The 22,416-nt window shown below is 38.5% G+C and overlaps 1 protein-coding gene across 6 annotated transcripts in view; it reads right to left on the bottom strand.

Annotated features, from left to right (window-relative positions):
* The window catches only part of MYO5A (myosin VA), a 188,842-nt gene that overhangs the window by 58,217 nt on the left and 108,209 nt on the right, over window positions 1–22,416 (bottom strand). For all 6 annotated transcript variants that reach the window (XM_039237099.1, XM_039237101.1, XM_039237102.1 and 3 more), the window contains exons 12-22: window positions 19,859–19,999; window positions 18,188–18,313; window positions 16,856–16,939; window positions 14,240–14,401; window positions 12,414–12,511; window positions 10,380–10,466; window positions 10,184–10,292; window positions 7,733–7,944; window positions 6,675–6,831; window positions 2,594–2,833; window positions 1,125–1,373 (exon numbers count right to left, since the gene is read on the bottom strand). In XM_039237099.1, coding sequence (XP_039093030.1) covers window positions 1,125–1,373; window positions 2,594–2,833; window positions 6,675–6,831; window positions 7,733–7,944; window positions 10,184–10,292; window positions 10,380–10,466; window positions 12,414–12,511; window positions 14,240–14,401; window positions 16,856–16,939; window positions 18,188–18,313; window positions 19,859–19,999 — 1,665 coding nt within the window. The remainder of the gene's footprint in view (window positions 1–1,124; window positions 1,374–2,593; window positions 2,834–6,674; window positions 6,832–7,732; window positions 7,945–10,183; window positions 10,293–10,379; window positions 10,467–12,413; window positions 12,512–14,239; window positions 14,402–16,855; window positions 16,940–18,187; window positions 18,314–19,858; window positions 20,000–22,416) is intronic.

Below are 22,416 nucleotides of genomic sequence, written 5' to 3'. Positions count from 1 at the left end.
AGACTAGAGAGGTATAAACTTGACTCTGAAGAAGAAAAGAGAATACCCCTACCAAGCCTAAAAACTCTATGGACTCAGAGTAATCTGAAAAGCTTCTGTGGGCTCAGGAAATGAAAATAAAGGAGCTCTTAAACTTGAAGAATATCCCTTTGAATGTATATTTGAATTCTGGTAGAATAAGCTTGCCATGTCAAAATAACCTATATTAATGGCATTGCTGTTTCTGTACACAGAACTCAGATGTGCTAGAGACATAGGAGGAAGTATTTTATTAAGACCCTGAACACCATGGTAAGACTGCAGTTTTACTAGCTACACTATCCTATCTGAATTACACTGAAGCTCTTTCTGAGGTTCTTACTGCATAGGCTGTGTTAATATTCAGAAGTCCATACAGAAAAAGCATAGGAAACTGGGAGTCTTGCCAACAGTCAAAACTGTTTTCATTTAAAAATGGTAATACTAGGGGAATTTATAAATATCTATCACTTTTTTCAAATAAGCTTTATGCTGAGGTACTTTTATTTTGTTTCAACAATACATTGTATTGCTGCTTGAGAACCTTAATGTTTTCTGTATTTAATAAAGTTTTGATATAAGTTAATATAAATGTGTAATGCAGAAGCACCAATCTGTAAGCATTCTTGTTATTGTTCTATCTGCACAGCAGCTCTTGGCTACAATCAGTGTGCAGACATTTGGATTTCTCCCTGTCGGACTTCTAATACAGCCTTGATGCAGGTTTCCATAAAGATCTCTACTATCACCTAGTGACATTTCACTGATTGGCTTCTTAATCATATTAACTCTTTTGAAGAAAAAGGAGTCTACAATTCATCCAGACCTTTGCATTTAAAGAAAAAGAGTGAGAGTAGGTAACTGGCCATTAATTCTCTTCTTTGCTCTGATCTTATTAGGGTCAAAGGTTCTACTAAAAGACCTACAATCACTCATGCATCATGTGGGAGAAATGCTTGGAAAATACTAATAAAGAATAGTAAGCAAACTGACATTTGCATTTCACCTTCAAGTGAAACCAGCACTGAGCCACATGGGCCAGGTCATAATGACAGCACATTTCCTCTGTGAAAGGAGTCGACAGGGATATGATATCTAGTTCCTACCTGCTCAGTTTCCTGTTTGTATCTATCTGCACGCTCCTCAATGGATTTCTTCTCCGACTGAGTTTGTTCCAGGTCCTTCCGGAGCTTGGCAATTTCTTCCTGCAGACTGAGGACCCGTCCAGTAGCAATCTTAGCTTCCTCCTCACTTAGTTGAAGACGCTCTAAGTCACTTCGTAGTTTCTCAGTCTCAGAGGTATATATTCCTTCCAGATTGGTCAGTTTCTCCATGAGGCATTTGTAGTCTTTGTTCTTTTAAACACATACATAAGTAACAATAAGTAAACATATACATCATCAAATGTATTCTGAGATATCCTTATTTATTGATCATATTCATGCTGTATCATCATAACATAGATAGAGTATCTAACTGCAACCCTTACAAGTAAGGCCCTCTTAGTTATACAATGAGAGAAAAGAATAGGCACAGTTAATTCTGTAGCATGGATGTCATTTTCTCACAGTCACAAGGTAAGTTACCACAGTAAATTCTTAATTTCCTGATTCTTAATCCAGAAATAGAAACATCTATACTTGCTTTTGAAAACAAATCAGTGTTCTGTAAAAGCCATATGCTAGTCAAGTGACTCTTAAAAATGATAAAATGACCTCAAAATCACAAGTTTCTTACAAATCTCTTTATTAACTTAAAACTCCTCCCACTAAGAAAACCTTACTGATGAATTCTGCTTTATTCTGTTTTTTGGGGGTTTTGTGGGGTTTATTTCTTTTGCCCTCCTCAGTATTTATATATTACCAATTACCACTGTATTATTTGTATGTGCTAAGTATTACTTAGTAACTATCTCTAAGAAATCAAATTTTATCTCTGCAATAGACTGTAAGTTTCCCAGAAGCACAGATAACTTCCTGCTTCTTTTGCCATCTCAATGCTAAACAACTCATCTGTAAACGAAACATTATACTTTATGCAAATGAATTATAATGACAAATGAGATTTAGAAAGTATAAAGTATAATAGGACTCTTGGACATAAAGGTTTGGAGTGCTAATAAATCTGGCTGTGTTCTGAAAATAATTTCCTCCCTTAGTTCTTGCAATCATAATTTTACCTATAAGCTTGTCACTATTTCCATACTCCTTATTGTCATTATTATTTTACCTTTTTTGCTGTGATTGAAAAGTCAAGTCAGGTGAGACACTGCTGAAAATAATCCCAGTGGGGTTCTTCAGAGTTCTCTCAGGGCTCCTGTTTAAAACACACCTGCCTGGAAGCGTGGGTGGCTCAATCGATTGAGCATCCAACTTCAGCTCAGGTCAGAATCTCATGGTTCATAAGTTCAAAACCTGTGCTGGGCTCTGCGCTGGGCTCTGTGCTGACAGCTCAGAGCCTGGAGCCTGCTTCAGAGTCTCCCTCTCTCTCTGTCCCTCTCTTGCTCATGCTCTTTCTCTTTCAAAAATAAAATAAACATTAAGAAAAATAATTTTTTTTAAATAATAAAACACACCTGCTCATCAACTTTGCGCTGTAGCTGCATGATCTTGTTCTCCATGCCGATGTGGAGCTTCTTATAGCGCTCCACGGAGCGGGCCTCGATCTTGAGCTTCTTTAGCTCACGCTTGGCCATCATCCGCCGGAAGCAGCACTGGAGGTAGATGATGGCATGCATGCTCCTCTTGTAGTAGGTGCGAGCCAGCCAGCCGCGGACCCACTTCTGAATGATAACTGCTTTGTGCTCACGGAGCATCTGCACAGAAGAGGTAAGTACAGGTAATGTCAGATCCTGGACTAGACTCAAGGCTCAACATTATCTGCAATTCATAAACTGCCTAAAGGGAAAGATACTAAATCTGAACCAACAATATACCATATGGATTGTACACAGCACAAATACATGGAGGCACAAAATTATTTTAAAAGGCAACTTAAAAAGTAGACTCGGGGTGCTGGGTGGTTCAGTCAGTAAAGTGTCAAACTTTTTCAACTCAGGTCATGATCTCACAGCTGGTGGGACTGAGGCCTCTGCTGGGCTCTGCACTGATAATGCAGAGGCTACTTGGGATTCTTTCTCTCTCTCTCTCTCTTTGCCCCTTCCTTGCTCACGTGCACATGTGCTCTCCCTCTCTCTCTCAAAATAAACAAATTTAAAAAAAAAAGGTGATTTAAGAATCATATATAAAAGTCTGGCCATGTGTAGCAACATGGATGGACCTTGAGGGTGTTATGCTGAGCGAAATAAGTCAGGCAGAGAAGGACAAATATCATATGTTTGCACGTATAGGAGGATTAGGAGGAACTTGACGGAGGACCAAGGGAGAGAAGAAGGGGGGAAATGGTGAGGGAAAGGGAGAGAGGCAAACCATGAGAGACTCTTGAATGCTGACAAAAACTGAGGACTGATGGATGTGGGGGGGGGGGGAGGCGCATGGAGGAGGGCACTTTGGGGATGAGCACTGAGTGTTATGTGGAAACTAATTTGACAATAAACTATTTGTAAAAAAAAAAAAAAAAGTCTGTGTTATGTTTGCATTATACAAATATGTATGAAAATAAGCAGAGTATACACATGGATGCTGTGTAAATTAAAGATACCAGAATACTAAAAGGAGAACAATTTTAAAAAGAAAGAAAAAAACACATTAGGTTTCTTAATGGTATACGACTTCTGTTAGCAATAAGTGATCCCTATAAAAGGAATAGAACCCTGTAGTATTAAAATGAAAGACTGGACACCCACGTACCCCCAACCCTTACTGCTAATACCATATGACCATTCATTAAGTCTGTGCTTGAAGAGATGAGGTATGACCAGAAAGCTGACTGTATAAGCCAACACTAGTTGGCAAAGTTTATTACGGATTTATTGACTTTTTCCCCTAGAAACAAACAAACAAACTCTTGTTTGCCATATTTGAGAAATACCATTTTGTGAGGTTCTAGCATTGCTATTTCAAATGTACCAGGAATCCACCTACGAAATTCAAAGGTAGTAGGGATGGAGTTTCAAAAGAAAAGTAAAAGATGAAGTGAGGTAAACTCATCTTAATTTTGATTTTATATTGTATTTTCTAAAAATATTATATTCCCCTAAATTTATAAACAACTTTTAACAAAAAAGTTGCCTTATGAAATGAATTTTTCAGTAACAATCAAGTAGGGAATTTATAAACAATTACCAGAAGTGATAGGGAAAAAATTCTTAAATTTAAGAAATGTTAAACTAGCCAAACCTTGGGGTCCTTCTAAGTCTATGGTTTAATGAGGTAACTCTTAGGTGATATAAATGATGTTTAAATGTATGTACCTGATTACTTATTAGCAATTATTACAAATGTACATAATGTATCTCTTATGAAACTTTTTATATGTAAAAATCTCTGAAACTATTCAAATAGAGAATACCTTAATAAAATCACTAAAAAAATAGCTCCTGTTTTTAGTTATTTAACAATGAAAAAAATTTAACACTCTAAAGAATACATTTAAGATATAGGTGGTTAAGTTTTAAACAACCAGATACAAAAAAATCATAGGTATTTAGGAGACCTTAACGGCCTCTTTGGCAAATGAAGGCCGCCCTTTTTGGCTGTTCTCCTAATGCCAAGGGAGCCTGCAGGTTTCCCTCAGTACAGTCACTGTGCATCACGCTGGAGTGAAGCGAGCATAGTGAGCTCTCACTGAACATCACAATCCCGAGGGAGCTCCTAGTCTCATCCGGATGACTAGTGACCAACTGGGTAAGACTCAGTGATGGAAACTGGAGGCTTTCAGATTTAAAACTCAACAGCACACAGTAGCAAAGCTATTAATGCCGATTTTACTACTCCATTTCCTTCTCTCCACATTACTTCAGACATCGGTCCATTTCTGAAATTTTAATCAAATGGAAACAGTCTACAATTAAAGCTTCCACTCTCAATGAAAGATCTCAATGATCTCATGTCCACAGTAAGTCAGAGAAATTAAATACCACCTGCTCTCCCTTTAAGATCCCCAAATCCCATGAAGGGGAAGCTTGGACTGAACACTGCTAGAAGAAGCACAAAAGGGGTACTACTGGCCTAAACATGAGCTAGCCTCTAATGTGCCACCCCTGCTGCATCCAATCACAGTGGGAGTTGACCTGGCCAGAGCCTGCCTCTGCCAATCCAATGGCCCCAAAACCCGGTTCACATGTTCCTGAGGAAAACGGGAAGGCAACCAGTTTGTTGTATCAAAAAGGCCAAGTTTAATCAGGATTTTCCCCTCCCTGAAAGCTCATACTAGTAGAAAAAGAGCACCAGAAGATGTGGGTAGAGAAAAGGACCTAGAGCAGCTGTCTTCAGATTTTCTTCAAAACATAGCTATAGAATATGCTCATTTGAGCCTCATCAACCTCCCATTTCTCCTTATTTTCTACAACTATTTCAAAATAAGAAAGCAATATAAACACACAAATAGGACCTAGGTCATGCTCATGTACTGCCTGTGACCAGAGACATGTCTCTCAAAACACTCTACTGATGCTCCTTCTAATGATGATGCCTACAGAGCTCTAAGATCCAGACTGCATTTCTGTCTTATTAAGAGTATATCCTAAAGAACAGACTCAAAGCCTTACCAAAATAAGAGTAATCTCCCATCAATTGGATCATATATTGTAGAGGTGATGATTAAGATTAATCTGGTGATGCATGATCTATAGTCATGTAGATTATTGCTAGCAATAAAGATTATTTGTCAAAAACATTTGGAGCATCACACTCTTATCAATACAACTGTAACCACATTAATGTAATTTATTTCCTCTTCACCATGTTAAATTCTTCTAAGATTGTTTCATTCTTGGAACTATCTTATACCCATTTGTCATATATTCTACCTATTCACAGCTCATCATAATTGGCTGAATAAAGGCCCCCAAGCACATCAGACCCTTATCCCTGGAACCTGGAAATGCTACCTTATTTGGGAAAAGGGTCTTTGCAGAGGTGGTTACGTTAAGGATTCTGAGATAGGGGGATTATTGTGAATTATCCGGGTGGCCTTCAAATCCATTATGAGCATTCTCATAAGAGACAGACAAAAGAAGCCAAGTTAGACACACAGAGAAGATGACGTGTGGATGGAGGCAGAGGCTAAAGTGACATAGCTACAAACATCAGGGACACCGGCAGCCACCTGGCAGAATCTGGAAGAGGTAAGAGACAGATTCTCTCTTAGAGCTTCTGGAGGAAGTACAGCCCTGCTGACATCTTGGTTTTTGGGCTACTAATACCAATTTTAGCCTTTTGGCCTCAGAACTCTGAGAGAGTAAATTTCTGTTTTTGTAAGGCACCAAGTTGTGGATAATTTATTACCACAGCCATAGGAAACTAATATACTTAACTTTTTTCAAATTACATAGATAAAAGAGGATAATGGAGGTAATTTTTGCACTATCCTATTAATAAATATATGTTCTTACTTAATATTTAAAAATATATGTCAATTGTTGGTTGTCTGCATTCAGATCCTACGCCCATAGGAACCCTGTGATATTTTGTACAGATATGGAATTTGATTACTGTTCATGGAATGAATAAACAAAATTGGAAACAATGCCTCACCTTGTGATACCTATTTCTGGCCAAGTAGCCTCGCAAGTAAGACTGAAGAACGATAGTGGCTGTTCGTTTCATCTTGTATCTCCTGCGGATTATGTACATGCGCCAGTTCTTCTGAATAATGGTTGCTGCCTTGGTTCTGCGCAGGAACTTGGCATAGCTGGCCAAAGAAAAGAGTGGCATGTTGTCAGTGATCAGACAAACCCAGGAATACGTTTTGTAGAGACTTAAAGCACCAGTATCTTCAGCATAATAAACAGTACCTCCACTGTTATTATTCTAATAACGTACATGTTAAATCACTTCTATTTGTATAGCAATTTATAGATCCCCTAAATATTTTTGCACTCATTATCTGATCTGAGCATTCTCTAACCCAGAAAAGTAGGATGTTCCAAAATACCTGATACTACAATAAAGAAAGTAAAGCCTAAAAAGGTTCACTCTTTCTAAAACAGTGCATATTATCCCTTTTACATAGTCAAGTGGCTGGCCACAGTAATCCCGTAATTACTTACCACCAGCTCTTAGAACTAACTGCCTTTGCTAATGTGTCTATTTATCCCTAATCTATCTATTTGGGCATAAATTCTTCATCATTAATTCATTCCTACTGATAGTCCTAAATTAAAATTATCCTCATATGTAATCACATTGAAGTCTCATTATCCTCCAGATCTCCTCAGTTAATTGCTCCCCAAAACTCCTCAATGGAATCATTATTAACCAGCACATATTCATGACTTTTAATTTAAAGATGATTTCTTCAAGCCCACATAAAAGTACAAAATATAAAAAATACGGAGGACATGAGTAGGCAGTAATTTATAATTTTCTTGAAGATAAATCTACATCATTCATAAGGGTGAGTGAAATTTTATTCTATTTAACTGTCTTGTGGGTAAACCTGTTTGGTTTTTTTTGAAAGTAAGAAAAGGTGAGGCATTGCCTTCTCAAATAGGAAGACCACTCAAAACTGTCCTCAGTTGGACAATGAATCAGATGAGCTCTCCAATCTCAGGGGCCCTGAACCAGGGGGGACGGACTGCGGAGAGACCTACCATCGGGCCTGGTAGCCCCGCACGTATCTCTGCACAGTGATGGCTGCCCTCCGCATGCGCAGGTACTTCTTCCGTAGCAGCCACCCTCGGATGGTCTTCTGGATCCGGATGCAGGCAGCCCTCAGCTTGTCTGCCCTCAATTTTTCTAGATAGGCCACTTGACCAGCACGGAAAAAGATCTTTGTCTTACCAAACTGGTATTTGTCCTTGTCCTATTTTTTGGAAGAAATTGTATACTCAGAAGTAGGAATGATGACCATATAAATGAACTTCTAAAAGAGAAAAAAATATGTCTAAAAGCAGAATCAGTAAAGGGATGAATCTAGTAGCTAAAACTTGGGCTACATCACAATTCACTAATGGAGCCAGATTTTTTATCCTATGTAAGCTGAGCAAATAGAGGGATTTTAAGGAAAACTGCAGTTTAAGAATTATTTTCCAGAATCATTCTACCTGGAATTATTATCTGAGGCCAAAAACTTGGTTGTGAGTTATAGGCAGCTATTATTTGCGTGTTTGCATTTTAAATATCTCAAGGAAATGGAGATGCTGACACTCCCTCTGACTGACTCAGGCTGTAAGGATTACATCAGGCTGTATGTTCCATGAGAAAGCTGAAGGGACAAAAACACCAGCATAAAGAAGAAGGCAGGAAGCCATGCACACAAAATAAGAATCAAACAACAAAAAACTTTGCATATTCATATCAAGAGTTAAGTTTTCAACAGTTATCTGCTGCTTTTATCCAACAGTAGCTAAAAATAAACAAACATAATCCTATACATGTATCTAAAATCCTACAAATTTCACAACTCCTTTTACAAAAACATAATCACTTATGTTGCTCATTGACTTTGGATAACAAGACATGCATGCTAGTTTTGGTCTATTGCATTCTGATCTACCTTATCTTGAAGAAAGCAGGTTATTAACCATGTTCATATCAAAAGAAGAGTGGAATTTATTTATAATAATCACTATCATGATCTGAAATTCTAAGGGAAACCAGAGAAAACCACTTTTCAGCGTAAATAGGTAGCTCCTATCTATCCTGCACATGAACCCGCAAAATCAGAAATCTCCACATATAGGTAAAACATGTAAGATTATTTCAATTTAAATCACCAAAGTTTACAAAGAAAGCCCAGCTGGAGACCTAAACAGCTAGAAAGGAGGTAGTTCCTTTCTCTCTCTCTCTCTCTCTCCCTGTGTCTCATCTCAGCTTCCTCTACCTCACCCGTGCTCTCCTCTAAATTGTAGCCTCCTCTGTCAAACCACCCTGTAGAACCCTGAACCAGGCCTGGCATGGTCTGGGTGGCCAGGGGGAGGACTGTCCCTACTTTCTGCCCTCTGTTCCCTTTTGAACCCAAGTTAGAAAGGAGTTGGTCCAAACTCAAAAAGGATGATTCTTTTTATGCATTACTAAGAAAGTGGCCTTAGCTCTTAAAAAAAAAAAAGTTATTATTACCAAGGAAGAGATATTACATTTAGCTAATAGTTAGTAATTAGGACTAACTGCCTCAAAGTTAGGTAATCCATCCAAACCAGTATCAAACAAGCAAAATATTTTTTTAAAAATCTCTCATGAATCTTAAACTCTTCATGAATTAGATCACTGGTTCTCAAAATGGAGTCCTCAGACCAGCATCAGCATCACCTGGGAACTTGTTAGAAATACGTATTATTGGTCCCATTCCAGATCCACTAAATCAAAAATTCTGCTAGATGTGGCCGAGCAATCTGTATTTTAATAAGCCCTCCAGGTGACTCTGATGTATTCTGAAATTTGAGAACTCCCCAGCTTGGCATGCAAGATTTTTCAAACACCAACCTGCATTTCTTAAGCATTCCCTTACTGTCCCATATACCAATCTTACATAACAAAAGACAAAACAAAAAAAAAAGAATTTACTGTTTTCTGAGCAAATTCTATGCTTTCCTACTTCTTCACACCTTGCTCCCTAGTAGAATATCCTTCTACTTTTATACAATCTTACCAATTCTTCAGGGCCTGACTCAAAACACACATCTTCCATGAAACTGTTCCTCATTCCCATTGCACATGTGGGATGTGCTTTGCCTTCCTCTGATTTCTTTAGTATCTGATAGACACTAGGCATATTATACTTACCTTTCCAAGACAGACTATGTTCTCTTAGGATAAGACTTAGTGTTTTCTTAATTACACAATATCTGGCTAATGTCTTCCAGAAGTAAGTACAAGGTAAACTTTTACCAGGCCTTGTCCTGTTTCCTGATAGTCGACCATCACCCTCACTAGGCCTAGCATCCTAAACACAGTGAGCCTTGATCTCTAAGACAGCGTGCCCCCCACCCTCTCACCCCTAAATAATCTGGATTAGTGGTACTTCCAAGGGCTTTCAAACATTACAATTACAAGGTCTTTGGCCAATATCTGTTCAGATAAAGGTAAGTGAAAATCTTTCTTACCACTATCAGTTTCTCTAAAACATTCTTGCATGTTTGCTTTCTGTCACTCAGCACATCCTTTTGCTTCATTAGGACACGGTAGCGGCTGAAAAATTCTTGGTAAGTCCACCTACATAAAGAAACTCACATCAGCTTATTTAAAGAGGTAAGAGTCTCTCCCACAGGATCCCTTATATTTGAAAACTGTCATGCTCACCGTGAGGGGAAGCCTGCTGCACTGATGCGGATGGTTTCCAGGACACCACATGCTCGCAGTTGCTGCACTGCCCTCTTCTCATCAAACCTACATGTAACAGTGAGCATCAGTAACATACAAGAAGCCTGGCTATAGCCACAAAGTACTCTCCTCAGTCCAGAGAATAAATTCTTTTCTAAAGGGTCAAATGAATATATTAGAAAACATTCAAAAGTTAGAGCAGTGATCAACATGGAAAAAACTCTGTGTGACAGTGGGAGGAGACCATTAGCAGGAAAGATAAAGAGCTGTAAGCATTATTTGTAGCTCCTACCACAAACCCATAAGAATACCACTGAGCATATTTTTAAAAAAACCCAAAGCCCTCTCTACTTTGCCCATAGTCATTAAAATGGCTTGGCCTGATGAGCTGTTCTCTTAATTCTTTAGCTCACCCTATACAGCTGCCTGGAGTAAAGACTGGCCAGGTCTGGAGATTTCTCTAAGAAGAACAAATTAAATATGCCCCATTCAATTATTTTAAAAAATATATTGGTGTTCTAAAATTTCTATTCAATTTCATGTGTACATTTATAGTGTCCACATCAATGAGAGATATTTTTATTTTGTGTTATATCTTATCTATGTTATGTTTATTTTACTCTCTAGACAAATGGCATGTTACCATTTAGCTGACAGTAGAAGAGGACACAGGGAGGCCTGCTTCCTGCTGGGTGATCACTCTCCGTGCTCCCCCAGCTAAGCCCTGAGGGCTCTATGTGAGCCTCCTGCTGTGCTGTCCTGTCAAACCTTCTGTTGGTGGTGGGGGTGGGGTTGGCTGATAGAAAGTAATGGCCCCTAGGTTTGTCCAGGAGAGTGGTCCTGGCTGTGGCAGCTTTTCCTGCCTCCCATTTCCTCCAGAAAGGACTTCGTGGCATCTTTCAGAACTGTTCTGCATCTCAGGCAGAATCTCAGAGGACAGGATTGGCAGGATGGAGGAAACTGAGCACTCATATGCTATGGGGAGAGGGGGAATTTTTACAACCTCTGGTAAATGTGCCTAACTTTTGACCCACAAGTTCCACTTCTAGAAATATATTATCCTAAGAAAGTAATCAGGTAAATATACAAGAATGTTTGGTAAAATATATTTCTCATAGCATTGCTGGAATAACTTAAATGGTCATCAACAGGGAATAATTTAAATAAATGATAGTATGTTTATACAAGAAGGACCTATGTGAGTTAATACCAGTTATCTCTCAGGGTATAATGAATGTTTTTTCAATTGTTTTTATCCTATTTTATATTTCTTAAAACCTGTCTCTGCAATGCACATGCATTATTTTTAATATTAAGAGAAATATTTTGGACCATGGGGGAGAAGAAGGGGGGAAATGGTGGGGGAAAGGGAGAGAGGCAAACCATGAGAGACTCTTGAATGCTGAGAAACAAACTGAGGAATGATGGATGTGGGGGGGAGGGGGGAGATGGGCATGGAGGAGGGCACTTGTGAGGATGAGCACTGGGTGTTATATGGAAACCAATTTGACAATAAACTATTTGTAAAAATAAATAAATTAAATTAATAAAAATTAAAATAAAAAAAAGAGAAATATTTCCATTTTGGAAAAAAAAACCTTCTCCCTCATACATAGTATTTGTGTAGGATGAGACATTTGGCAATAGCAGACATTCTCTGATGGTGTCAACAGTTGAAAAGTAGCAGAGAGAACTGTGAACCTTCACCAAAGCAGCTGTATCCCATTCAGCTCTGGCATTAACTAATGCCCAAATTAACAAAGGCCCAGAAAGATCCTGAACTAAAGTAAATTCAAAACAGAAAATAGAACTAGGAATGCTTGGTTGACCTCAACTTTCAAAATCGTCAAAAGGCCAGCTGCTAATTTACCACTAACTTGTTATCACATTTCAAAGGGAAATAAAAACTAAAACAATAAAGAAAAATTGACCCAAATATTTTTTACCTTCGGTGGTATGGGAATCCTTATGGGAGCTGAACACATTTTAATTCAGTAGTTGGGAAATACTTACGTGAATGGGAACTTGAAGTCATTAGGTTTAATACAGCGCACATAGTGAGGGGTAGTGGCATTGAGGGTCTCCATAAGCAGGTGAAGGGAGTTTCGGAACTGCATGAAAAACAGAACAGAAAGGGGCATCAAGGTTTTGTGAAAATCAATGATGATATAAAACAATTAAAAAAATTTTAATGGCACCATGGGAGATGATTTTGCCACCTATGAACTCAAAAGGAGAGTGTTACTATTTAGGAATGCAGGGCTTTAGGTTAAGATTTGCTTAAACTCTGCCATTTATATATGCTTATTCTACTAAACATACATTTGTTCTCCTCCCACCATTTTCCCTGCCACTCCTTTTTTTATAGTTATTTTCTTAGAGCAGTTTTAGGTTCATAGCAAAATTAAATAGAAGATACAAGGATCCGGGTGCCTGGGTAGCTCAGTCAGTTAAGCATCTGACTTTGGGTCAGGTCATTATCTCACAGTTTGAAGTTCGAGTCCCGTATTGAGTGAGCTCATGCCCCACTTCAGGAGAGCCCCGTTTGGGGTGAGCCCCACTTCAGGTGAGCACAAGCCCTGCTTTAGGTGAGCCCTAACTCTCTCTCCCTCTGCCCCTCACGGGATTTTCTTTCTCTCCTTCTCTGCCCTTCACTCACTTGCACTCTCCCTCTCTTAAAAAATAAAATAAAATAAAAATAAGGGCGCCTGGGTGGCTTAGTCGGTTAAGCATCCAACTTCGGCCCAGGTCATGATCTCACAGTCTGTGGGTTCGAGCCCCACGTCAGGCTCTGTGCTGATAGCTCAGAGCCCGAGACCTGCTTCAGATTCTGTGTCTCCCTCTTTATGCTCCTCCCCTGCTCACTCTCTGTCTCTGTCTCTCAAAATAAAGACTTAAAAATTTTTTAAAAAACAAAAAATAAAAAGATATAGGCATCTTCCATGTATCTCCTAACCCCACACACAAGCCTCCCCCATAATCAGTGTCCTCATCAGAGTGGTACATTTGTTACAATTGATGAACCTGCTTTGACAAATCATAGTCACCCAAAGTCCATCATTTCCATCAGAGTTCACCCCTATCCCAATCTTTGAATACATGCTTCTGTAGCTTTCTGTTGGGAACTCAGAATTTTGACTAAAAATATAAACTTTCTTTAAGAATATTAAATCCATTTAATTATGTATAGTGGAAATTCTGCTGCAAGAGACTAAAAAAGTAGTGGGTGACTTACAAGAGCACAGGAAATAAGTGGGAGGATGGGGGAGTACAGCCAGTTTGGGGTTACCATTAGGGACATAGGGTCAAGCCTGGAGGCTGTGGTCCTGGGTCAGTCCCTGTTTCTTATTTTACCTGGCACAAGGTCCCCCACACAGGAAAACAAGCTGACTAGCCTCCCATCCTGAGCACCCAGCCTTGTCCAGGCACTACATATGTGAGTAATATCTCCTATACCCCACAGAGCCAAGGACATCAAAGAAAGGAGAGGGCTCTGCTCTTGCAGTGAGGAGGGAGCTGGTGCTCTGTACAAATCCAGAGAGGAAACAACCAGAAGACAAACGAAAGGCAGCAGTGGTCTGTGAGGGATGATATGCACTACCAGAATGAAGACCTAGAGAAAATTATTTGGGGAAAGGCTTAAGCAGTCACAGGTCTAAAGCTGGGTGGAGAGGAGAAGGAGGGGGTGATTTTACATGTTCTCACAGTAAAAGCTCTAGCCTCTTTTCACCTCCTGGCAGCAAGAGGGGGTGGTAGAGAGGGGGGCAACAGAAGAAGACCTGAGGCTTCAGCTGAGCTTGAGGGGATGGGGTCCTATAGTGGCAGCTCCTGGAACTCACCTGGTGCCCCACTGTTTTCTTGTGCTCTTTGGCTGTCTGGCCTGGTCTGCCTTTGGTTGGCTTTGCAGGAGTGCGGGTGAGGGGCGTACGCCCTGACGAGGTGGCTGAGGTTGGACTGATGGCCTTCTCATCATCTTGAAATAGTTCTGGTAGCATCTTAAACTGAGTCAGAAACAATAAAAGAAAGTTACACTCTAAATAAATTCAAATGTAAACTTTCACAGAAACACTGTGAAGACTTGGAATCCACAGTGATTGCCCTCCTTAAGTAACCCATTACAGAGTCCCATTCCAAATATAATCAATATCTGTGTTGGGGGCTAAAGACGAGAGGAAGATGACACAAATGCTACAAAAATATAGGAGGAAAAAAACAAGCAATTATTCTATGATCATGTTTGGGGGAAACAAAATCAAAACCACTCCACTAACACCTGAAATCCCAATCTACAGGAAATGGCCACTATAAACATATTACTGCTCTTTATAATTATTTTATGAGCAAAATACTAATTGAAAGTCCTATCTTATTACCTTAGCTCAACAAAATGTTTTATCATCATGCTTCAATTGTCTACCTATTAACTCAAATGGTAAATGCCAGCTAAAGAAAAACATCACTGGAGATCTCGGCAAGGTGTCATGAACTAGTTTTTTAATATTGTAAGATTAAAAAATAATCATGAATTAATAATTTTTAGAAAATAACAGAGATTATAAAGAAAAAAGGTAAAAGCCCTGTTGTTGTCCTGTAACCTTTTATATTTGTTTTCAAGGGACTGATAACTTGATTGCATAATTCCTGTAATCAATTTTGTGTTGTACCAGGTTAGCACTATGAAAGACTATCAAAAGATCTGGCATGGGGCACCTGGGTAGCTCAGTCAGTTGAGCATCCCACTTCAGCTCAGGTCATGATCTCATGGTTCGTGAGTTTAAGTCCCACAACAGGCTCACTGCTCTTAGCCTACTGGATCCTCTGTCCCTGCCTCCCCAACCCTTTCCCCACATGCGCTCTCCAAAAAAAAAAAAAAAAGATCTGGCACTTAACAAGTGGATACATGGTATTAGTCGATACGGTTGGGAGAAATTTTATAGAATAAAAGAGACTTCAAATTAATCCACAGGAACATCTTGATATATGTATAGATCTTTTAAAGAGTGCCACATTCCATATAAAATAATCCTTAAAATTATAATTGCCACTACCAACTATTTGTCTAATGACTTAAGCATATCTGCCAAAGAAATATTTTTCTTAGGAGAGTTCATTCATTAAAAAACAAAATCATAAAATTTTATTTGCTCCTAATGTGCATATTAACCATAAGGATAATTTAAGAAATAACTCATGATGTATAAAACAAATTGTTATACAAAACGTATCAATGTTATGAATGTATCCTTTGCTTTACAAAATACAGCAATACATTCTAGCTTGGTTGGTTATAAAGAGGAAAACATGTTGTATCACCATCTTGTATTACAGTGTTGAAGCTGTGTTCCCAAGGGGAAAAATAAGAGTTCCTAATAGTTTTGATTTGAAAACCCAAGCTATGTATACCATACACCATCTCCCAACTCCAAGTGCAATAATGCTACATAGACTGGAGTCACTCTAAACGACCCCTAAGAACGCATGGCTACCTTCTGATAATTAAGGATTTGCTAGCCAAACAGAAAAGTTAGAATGAAGATAGAACTGATTACAGGTGCCTGGGGAATAAGAACCTGTGAATGTTCCATTTAAGCTAAATTACCTAAGCAGAGTAGTAATACTAGAATTCCCTAGTTTTCATCACTATTCATCAACAGAAATGATTTATAATCATTCTGTATATATGCATACAAAAAATAATTTAGAAGTACTCTGGGCCACACTTGGAACTGTATTCCAAGATCCAAAGATCAATCTCCCTCTGGATAGAGTGCTTAAGGCCATGTTTCTAGGGCACAGTCTCTCACAAAGGCCTAAGAGAGTCTAGAACCACTGCAGGGACAGCAATTCCACGTGCAACTGAAAGACAATAATGCGTAATGGTTAAGAGCATAGACTCTGAGCCAGACAGCCTGGATTTTAATTTGACTTGAAACTCACTAGCTATGAAATTTCTGTGCCTCAGTTCCCTCATCTGTAAAATGAGAGTGTTGATAACATCACCTCATTATAAAAATTACATGAGTTAACATTTCTAAGATATTTAAAACAAGACCTGACAGACACTAAGTGTTATGTACTTGATAAATTAAAAACTAAAGTAAAGCTGATTCTATTACAAAAATCATCATTATTGTTAAAAAGCTAATGTTTCAGAGTGCCTAAGTGATTCAGTCAGTTAAGCATCCAAGTCTTGACTTCAGCTCAGGTCATGATGTCATGGTTTGTGAGTCTGAGCCCCACATCAGGTTCTGCACTAATAGCATGAAGCCTGCTTGAAATTCTGTCTCCTTCACTCTCTGCAATTACCCCCTCCTCCTGCCCCCCACTCACTCTCTCTCTCTCTCAAAATAAATTTAAAAATAAACCTTAAACTTTAAAAAAAATAAAAAACTAATGTCTTATTAATTAACACTTTAAGAATATATCCTGGTTGGAGAAAGTCTATACATAGTTACCTTGCTTGATTTCAAAACTTTAATTTGTTCTTCAAAAACAGTGTCTTTATTCTTTTCCAGAAAGCCTTCACACTGGTATTCTACCTGAAAACACATGCAAAAATCTCCTTAACGGAACTTTTGAACAAATATTATTATCATCAACAATAAAACTATTTTTTTAGGCTTAGGCTATATGACTGGCTCTCAGCAAACTGGAATCAGTTTTATTCTAAGAAACCAGTACCGTTCTTGGGAAGAAGTATGTGAAGTCTAGAGTAAAACTCCTCAAATATTGTTTTTCCTAGGGAACAATGGTAGCACTGATTCATTGTGGTCTAAAAATCTTCCCAAATGATAGGTAAGCAGACTCTCAAAGTTGACTCTCCTTTCCCATGCTGACTGAGAGAGCTCCTCCAAGGCTAACCTAATGTATTCTCCTATGAGTGAGATCGCCATCCAGGAGGAGTAGTCCTCCTGGGAAAAAAAAAGAGATTAAATTGGGAAAGAGCTCAGAAGGAAAATGGCAGTCTGACTGAGAGCTGAGGTGGAGGCTGGGTAAATAAGACATGATTGGTTAAGTGGAACTACTCGAGAATGGACTGTTCCTGCTTCCAAAACTCCAAGGACTTCAGGCATCTACCACTCAAATTGCTCCCCAGCCAATACTACGAAGTCCTTAGGTGACCTAAAGTCACATTCTTGGGTCTCCAGCTAGGATTAAGGAGATTCAGAAGGTCTTCAATTCCTGAAAGAGACCCCAAGAAGCTTACCCCCAATGCCTATTTACACTTCCTTGAAATATAAATTGGTCTCATGGCTTCTGATTTTCTAAGTACACTACTGAACTCGTGAAGCAGCAAATCTGCATGCCCTATTAACAAGGACCAAATGACTCAAATAGGGAGGGTGACACAAGTCCACAGTCTCTATTCTGACCCCTCCAAACTTTTCAGCAATCTGAGGCAGCAATCTGTAACCAGGCACATTAACATTTCTACAATGAAGTGTGTAAATATCCAGCCTCACTGGGATAAATAAAGACTATATGTAACCTCATGTTAGTTCAGGTCAAAGATCAGGGTTAGCCAAGAAATAAATTATGAAAAGATTTTTTAATTTTCCATTTCTTGGGTTTCAGAATTATAGAGGATTGTAGACTCATATTTATTTCATGATATAATTCCATATAAGGTGAAGGAAGGGAAAACTAACAAAGCAACACTTTTCCTAGAAGGCCCTAAAGAATGCAAACTTCAGCAAAGAAAAAATTGATACTGTTTAACTACTGATTTTTTTTTCCTCTTTGAACTTGAGTATTCAGAAAGAAAAAAGATAATAAAGCTTCCTTACTTTGTCAGCAAAATGTTGGATGATGAAAGCTTTGTTTGACAGACGGGGCTTTTCAAAGAGTGTACACTTGTTCAAATGTGTGTTGTACAATTTCTGGGCCCAAGTGTCATCTGTGCCTTTAGGCATCTACATTTAGGGAAGATAAGAAAAACAACAACAATAATAACAACAACAACCAAGGTGAATATTGTTACGAGATTCTTCTCATGCATTAACCAAGAGACCATTTTTCAGCTTTTCTAATAACTTTTATATTCAATTAGGAACTCATTCCTTCCACATTTTTCATTTAGATGTCAAAAATCAATTACTAATGAAAAGCAGTGATTGCGACCTTCTCATGGGTGATTCAGCCCAATCTTTGGGCAACTTCATCTGCCTATGCCAGCAAGCATCAAGTAAATACTCTGTTTTTAACACAGCAAAAGCCTCACAAATAAAAGATAAACTACTATGATTTTTTTAAGTAAGCTATATGCCCAAGGTGGGGCTTGAACTCATGACCCTGAGATCAAGTTACGTGCTCTACCGACTGAGCCTGCCGTGTGCCCCATATCATGTATTTTTTTTAAGTTCTTAAATAAAGGTAAAATCTGCACAGAGTAAAATATTTACATAATTCAGAAAGGTATTGTATTTTTTTCTCCTTAATAATAGCATTCTTGTATTTATGGCCATCAGCTTGTTACTCATTTTTTGTTACTATCAACTGGTCACCATTACTTCTCTCACATATATACCTTCAATACTTGTTTAAGTACACTCACAGGGTGAACTCCCAACAGTCCCACTGCTGAGTCAAAAGGTGTGTGCTTATAGTTTTGATAAATATTGTCAACTTTCCTCAAAAATATGTTGTATTAACTCGTGCCCTTCCTCAAGAGTATAGATGTAATAAACATTCATTTGCTATTATCAAGTGAAAGGTATTATCAAATTTAAATTCACCTCTATCTGATAGGTAAAAAGCAGTATCCCATTTTTGTTTTGATTTGCATTTTTTAAATTTCAAGTGAAATTCAACTGAGCATCATATTCATTCTTAATGTTGTAGGAAATCTGGATGCTTAGGAGCATTAATCTATAGTAAGTTGTAACTTATGGCATACAAACTGTAGAGGAGTTAAGAGAAAGGATAGGTTATTTGTCTAAGATGACTCAGTTAGTAGTGTAGCTGGAGCTCCATCATTTTCCCAATATGCTGTGTCTATGAAAATTAGAGCTAAAACTCCCTTTCTACCAGATCTATCAGGAATAAAGAATAAGCAGTCAATTTTAAATCACAGATATTTAGGATTATTATTCAGAATATCTTTTGTACAATTTCTTGCATTTCTTTAAATATGTCATACCACTGAACAAAAAACACCAAATATAAGCATATTGATAAAGAAGTGGCTAACAATGGGTAGTAGTTATGTCTAATGTTAGTTTTTCACATAACTTAGAAGCAGCTGAAAAGAGAAAGCAAATTTTCCAAGTTTCAATTGTATTTAGAAAGCTTTGGGCCTAGTGACCTTTCAGAATGCAAGCTAGGCTGACTCTCCCGCCCTTCTTGTTGCCACGGCGGCACCTCATGGTACACTAATGAATCTCTGCTTAAACTCACTTACCTTCTCACCTTGACATACCTCTTTTGATAGACTAGGTACATCAGAAAACCGTACTTACCTTGCATTCCTCATCCAGCAAATCTAGAATGCCTAGTTTAGATTCTATAAGATTAATGCAAGGCTGATTATCATAAAAATCTATGAGTGTCCATGGAATTTGTTCCTTCATATATTCTTCTTGCTCTAATTTGAAGACATGCTGAAATTAAAAAGAAAAACTGGCGTTACTGAATCATTATAATGTTAGTCAAGAAAAAACATTTATAGAAAACACTCTAAGAGGCAATAATTTGAGATAGTCCATGGCTTCCAGCAGCAATAATTTCATGGAAGATACATGATTTACACAAAGAGAACAATAATAAGAAGCAAATAAAAACCAGAGACAGTAAATTTCAGCTACATAGGATACTTGGTAAACAAGAAAATCTAGATACGTGGATGTGTTAAATAGCTGACAAATGTAGCAGTCTTTTTAATTCTTTTTATTTGTGTACATCTACTGCACATTATACTTTTTGGCCTCAAATTATTGCTATGCTGCTGACAATGCCTTAACTGGCCTTGAACAATCATGCAGAGCAGATGCCCCTCAGACTACTGAACCACACTGGGCGATGCTTGCAGCATGGGAAGTAATGCTCTTAAGGGATGGTGATATTGAAGTTCATGTACCTCAGAATTAGCCAACAATCTTTTGTGTCTGCCTCCATTATTTTTCACATCAAGGAATCTACAGCTCACTTTTCTAAATTCTACATCCACTGCTGCAACAAGTAGCAATGACTGCTGTTTCTGCTAAATGCATCAGCCACCAATCTCACTATTACTTATCTCCATTCACTCATTCAGGCAAAAATATGTATTGACCTTCTACTATGTGCCAGTTACCACACACCATTAACAAAGTAGACACGGGTTCTGCTGTCACAGAGTTTGGAGACTAGTGGAAAAACAGACAGAAATCAAATAATCACAAGGGATCACAAACTGTAGTGTTTGTTACAAAGGAAAATAATTCAAACTAAGGGAGCAGAAGTCCTCATCTAGTTTGGACACAGGGCGGGGGGTAGGACAGAGGAGCGGGGAGGGAAGGCTTCCCTGAGGAAAAGCTGCTGTGTGACATGAGCTCTGCAGATGAACGGTAGTTAAGTTAGTCTAGGCAAAAGGGCAAGCCAACCACAAGTACAGTTCTTGCTTCAGGCTGCCCAATGCAGCAACCTGCAACTTTTAGTCTTTCTAAGATGTTAATGACCTCGACTCATTCCTTCTAAGAGTTTCTGCTTTCCTTTGTCTCTTTTGTGTCCCTTGTTCTCTCACACATCTTGCTGCTTTTTCTGGAAATAGCCCTCTGTGGCTGTGACCAGAGACGACAACATATTTTCTAGGACCCAAAACCCCATGAAACTTAGGTGTCACTCAGATTTCTGATACATATTCTCCTTATGCACCTGGAACTTTCTCACTTTATTCTATACTTGCTATGATGCCCTTCCTGGCTCACCTGCAGCATTTACCAGCTGCAACAAGCTTTAGTAATTAAAAAAAAAATTCTCAAAGGAATATTTATGTCATGCTAATCGCAAAGTAAATTTCTTCTGCTCTTTTGATGAATGAGAAGGCAAACTGGGCACTATGTGTCTGTAGGATACCCTGACTGATGGTACCAATATTTCCCAAAGCAATGAGCCATATCTTTTTCTAATTCAATAATTTATATGCAGTCTCCACAATGACAGTGCTCCAGATTTTAAATAGAGCTTGTTTCTCTTCCATATCTCTATGCCTAATTTGGAAAAGTCCATGAGACCTCAAACATTTTTGATACTCAGTTGTCAAAAAGATAATGTGGGCATGAGGTTCAAAATGGTGAGAGATCTGTGGTCAAAATATAATGTCTCCAAGCACTAAAGATGGCAAACATGTGTTTCTCACAGCAACTGCCCCACCCATAATCCCTGCTGAAGAAATGGACCAAGGCAGCCAAGTTTTTCACTGTGAGACCCCGCATTCCTAGCACAGCTGGTCAATTGCTAGAGATCTCTAAAGAAGAAATGAATGAAGTTAATCAGACTCTCTTTCTCAGCTATAAGAATTGGGAAACAGGCAATTAACAGTGTAAGCTGAGGCTAAAAGAAGTCCAGATGAATGGGAACTAAGCAAGTTAAGGGGATGAGAGGAGCAATGCAACCACTGGTAGATTCACAGGAAGCGTGAAATGAGTGAGGAAATCTATACAGAAGGGAAGAATATGCCATCTGATAGTAAGAGGGAATAGAACAGCTGTGCAGAGAAAAGCTGTGCAGAGGGGATGTGTGTGTGTGTGTGTGTGTGTGTGTGTGTGTGTGTGTGTGACAGAGACAGAGAGGGGGAGAGAAACAGAGACAGAAAAGAAGGAGAAACAGATCAATAAGGACAGAGGGAAAGAGAAAGAGCAATAAGAGAATCAGAAACACACAGGCAGAGACAAGACATCCTTGAGAAATAGACAAACTAGCCAGTAATGAAGGCTGGTGTTGGTTCTTTATGTTTCTAGTCACCTTGTGCCGAAAATTACTAGAAAAAAGCAGCGGCTGTGGCTATGATTAAAGCATTAATAAATGTAAAAAAAAAAAA

Source organism: Hyaena hyaena, unplaced genomic scaffold (assembly GCF_003009895.1).
Source record: "Hyaena hyaena isolate Hyena2069 unplaced genomic scaffold, ASM300989v1 scaffold_120, whole genome shotgun sequence".
NCBI classification, from domain to species: domain Eukaryota; kingdom Metazoa; phylum Chordata; class Mammalia; order Carnivora; family Hyaenidae; genus Hyaena; species Hyaena hyaena.
Note: the sequence above shows the minus strand (reverse complement) of the source record. Positions and strands in the feature narration are given on the sequence as shown.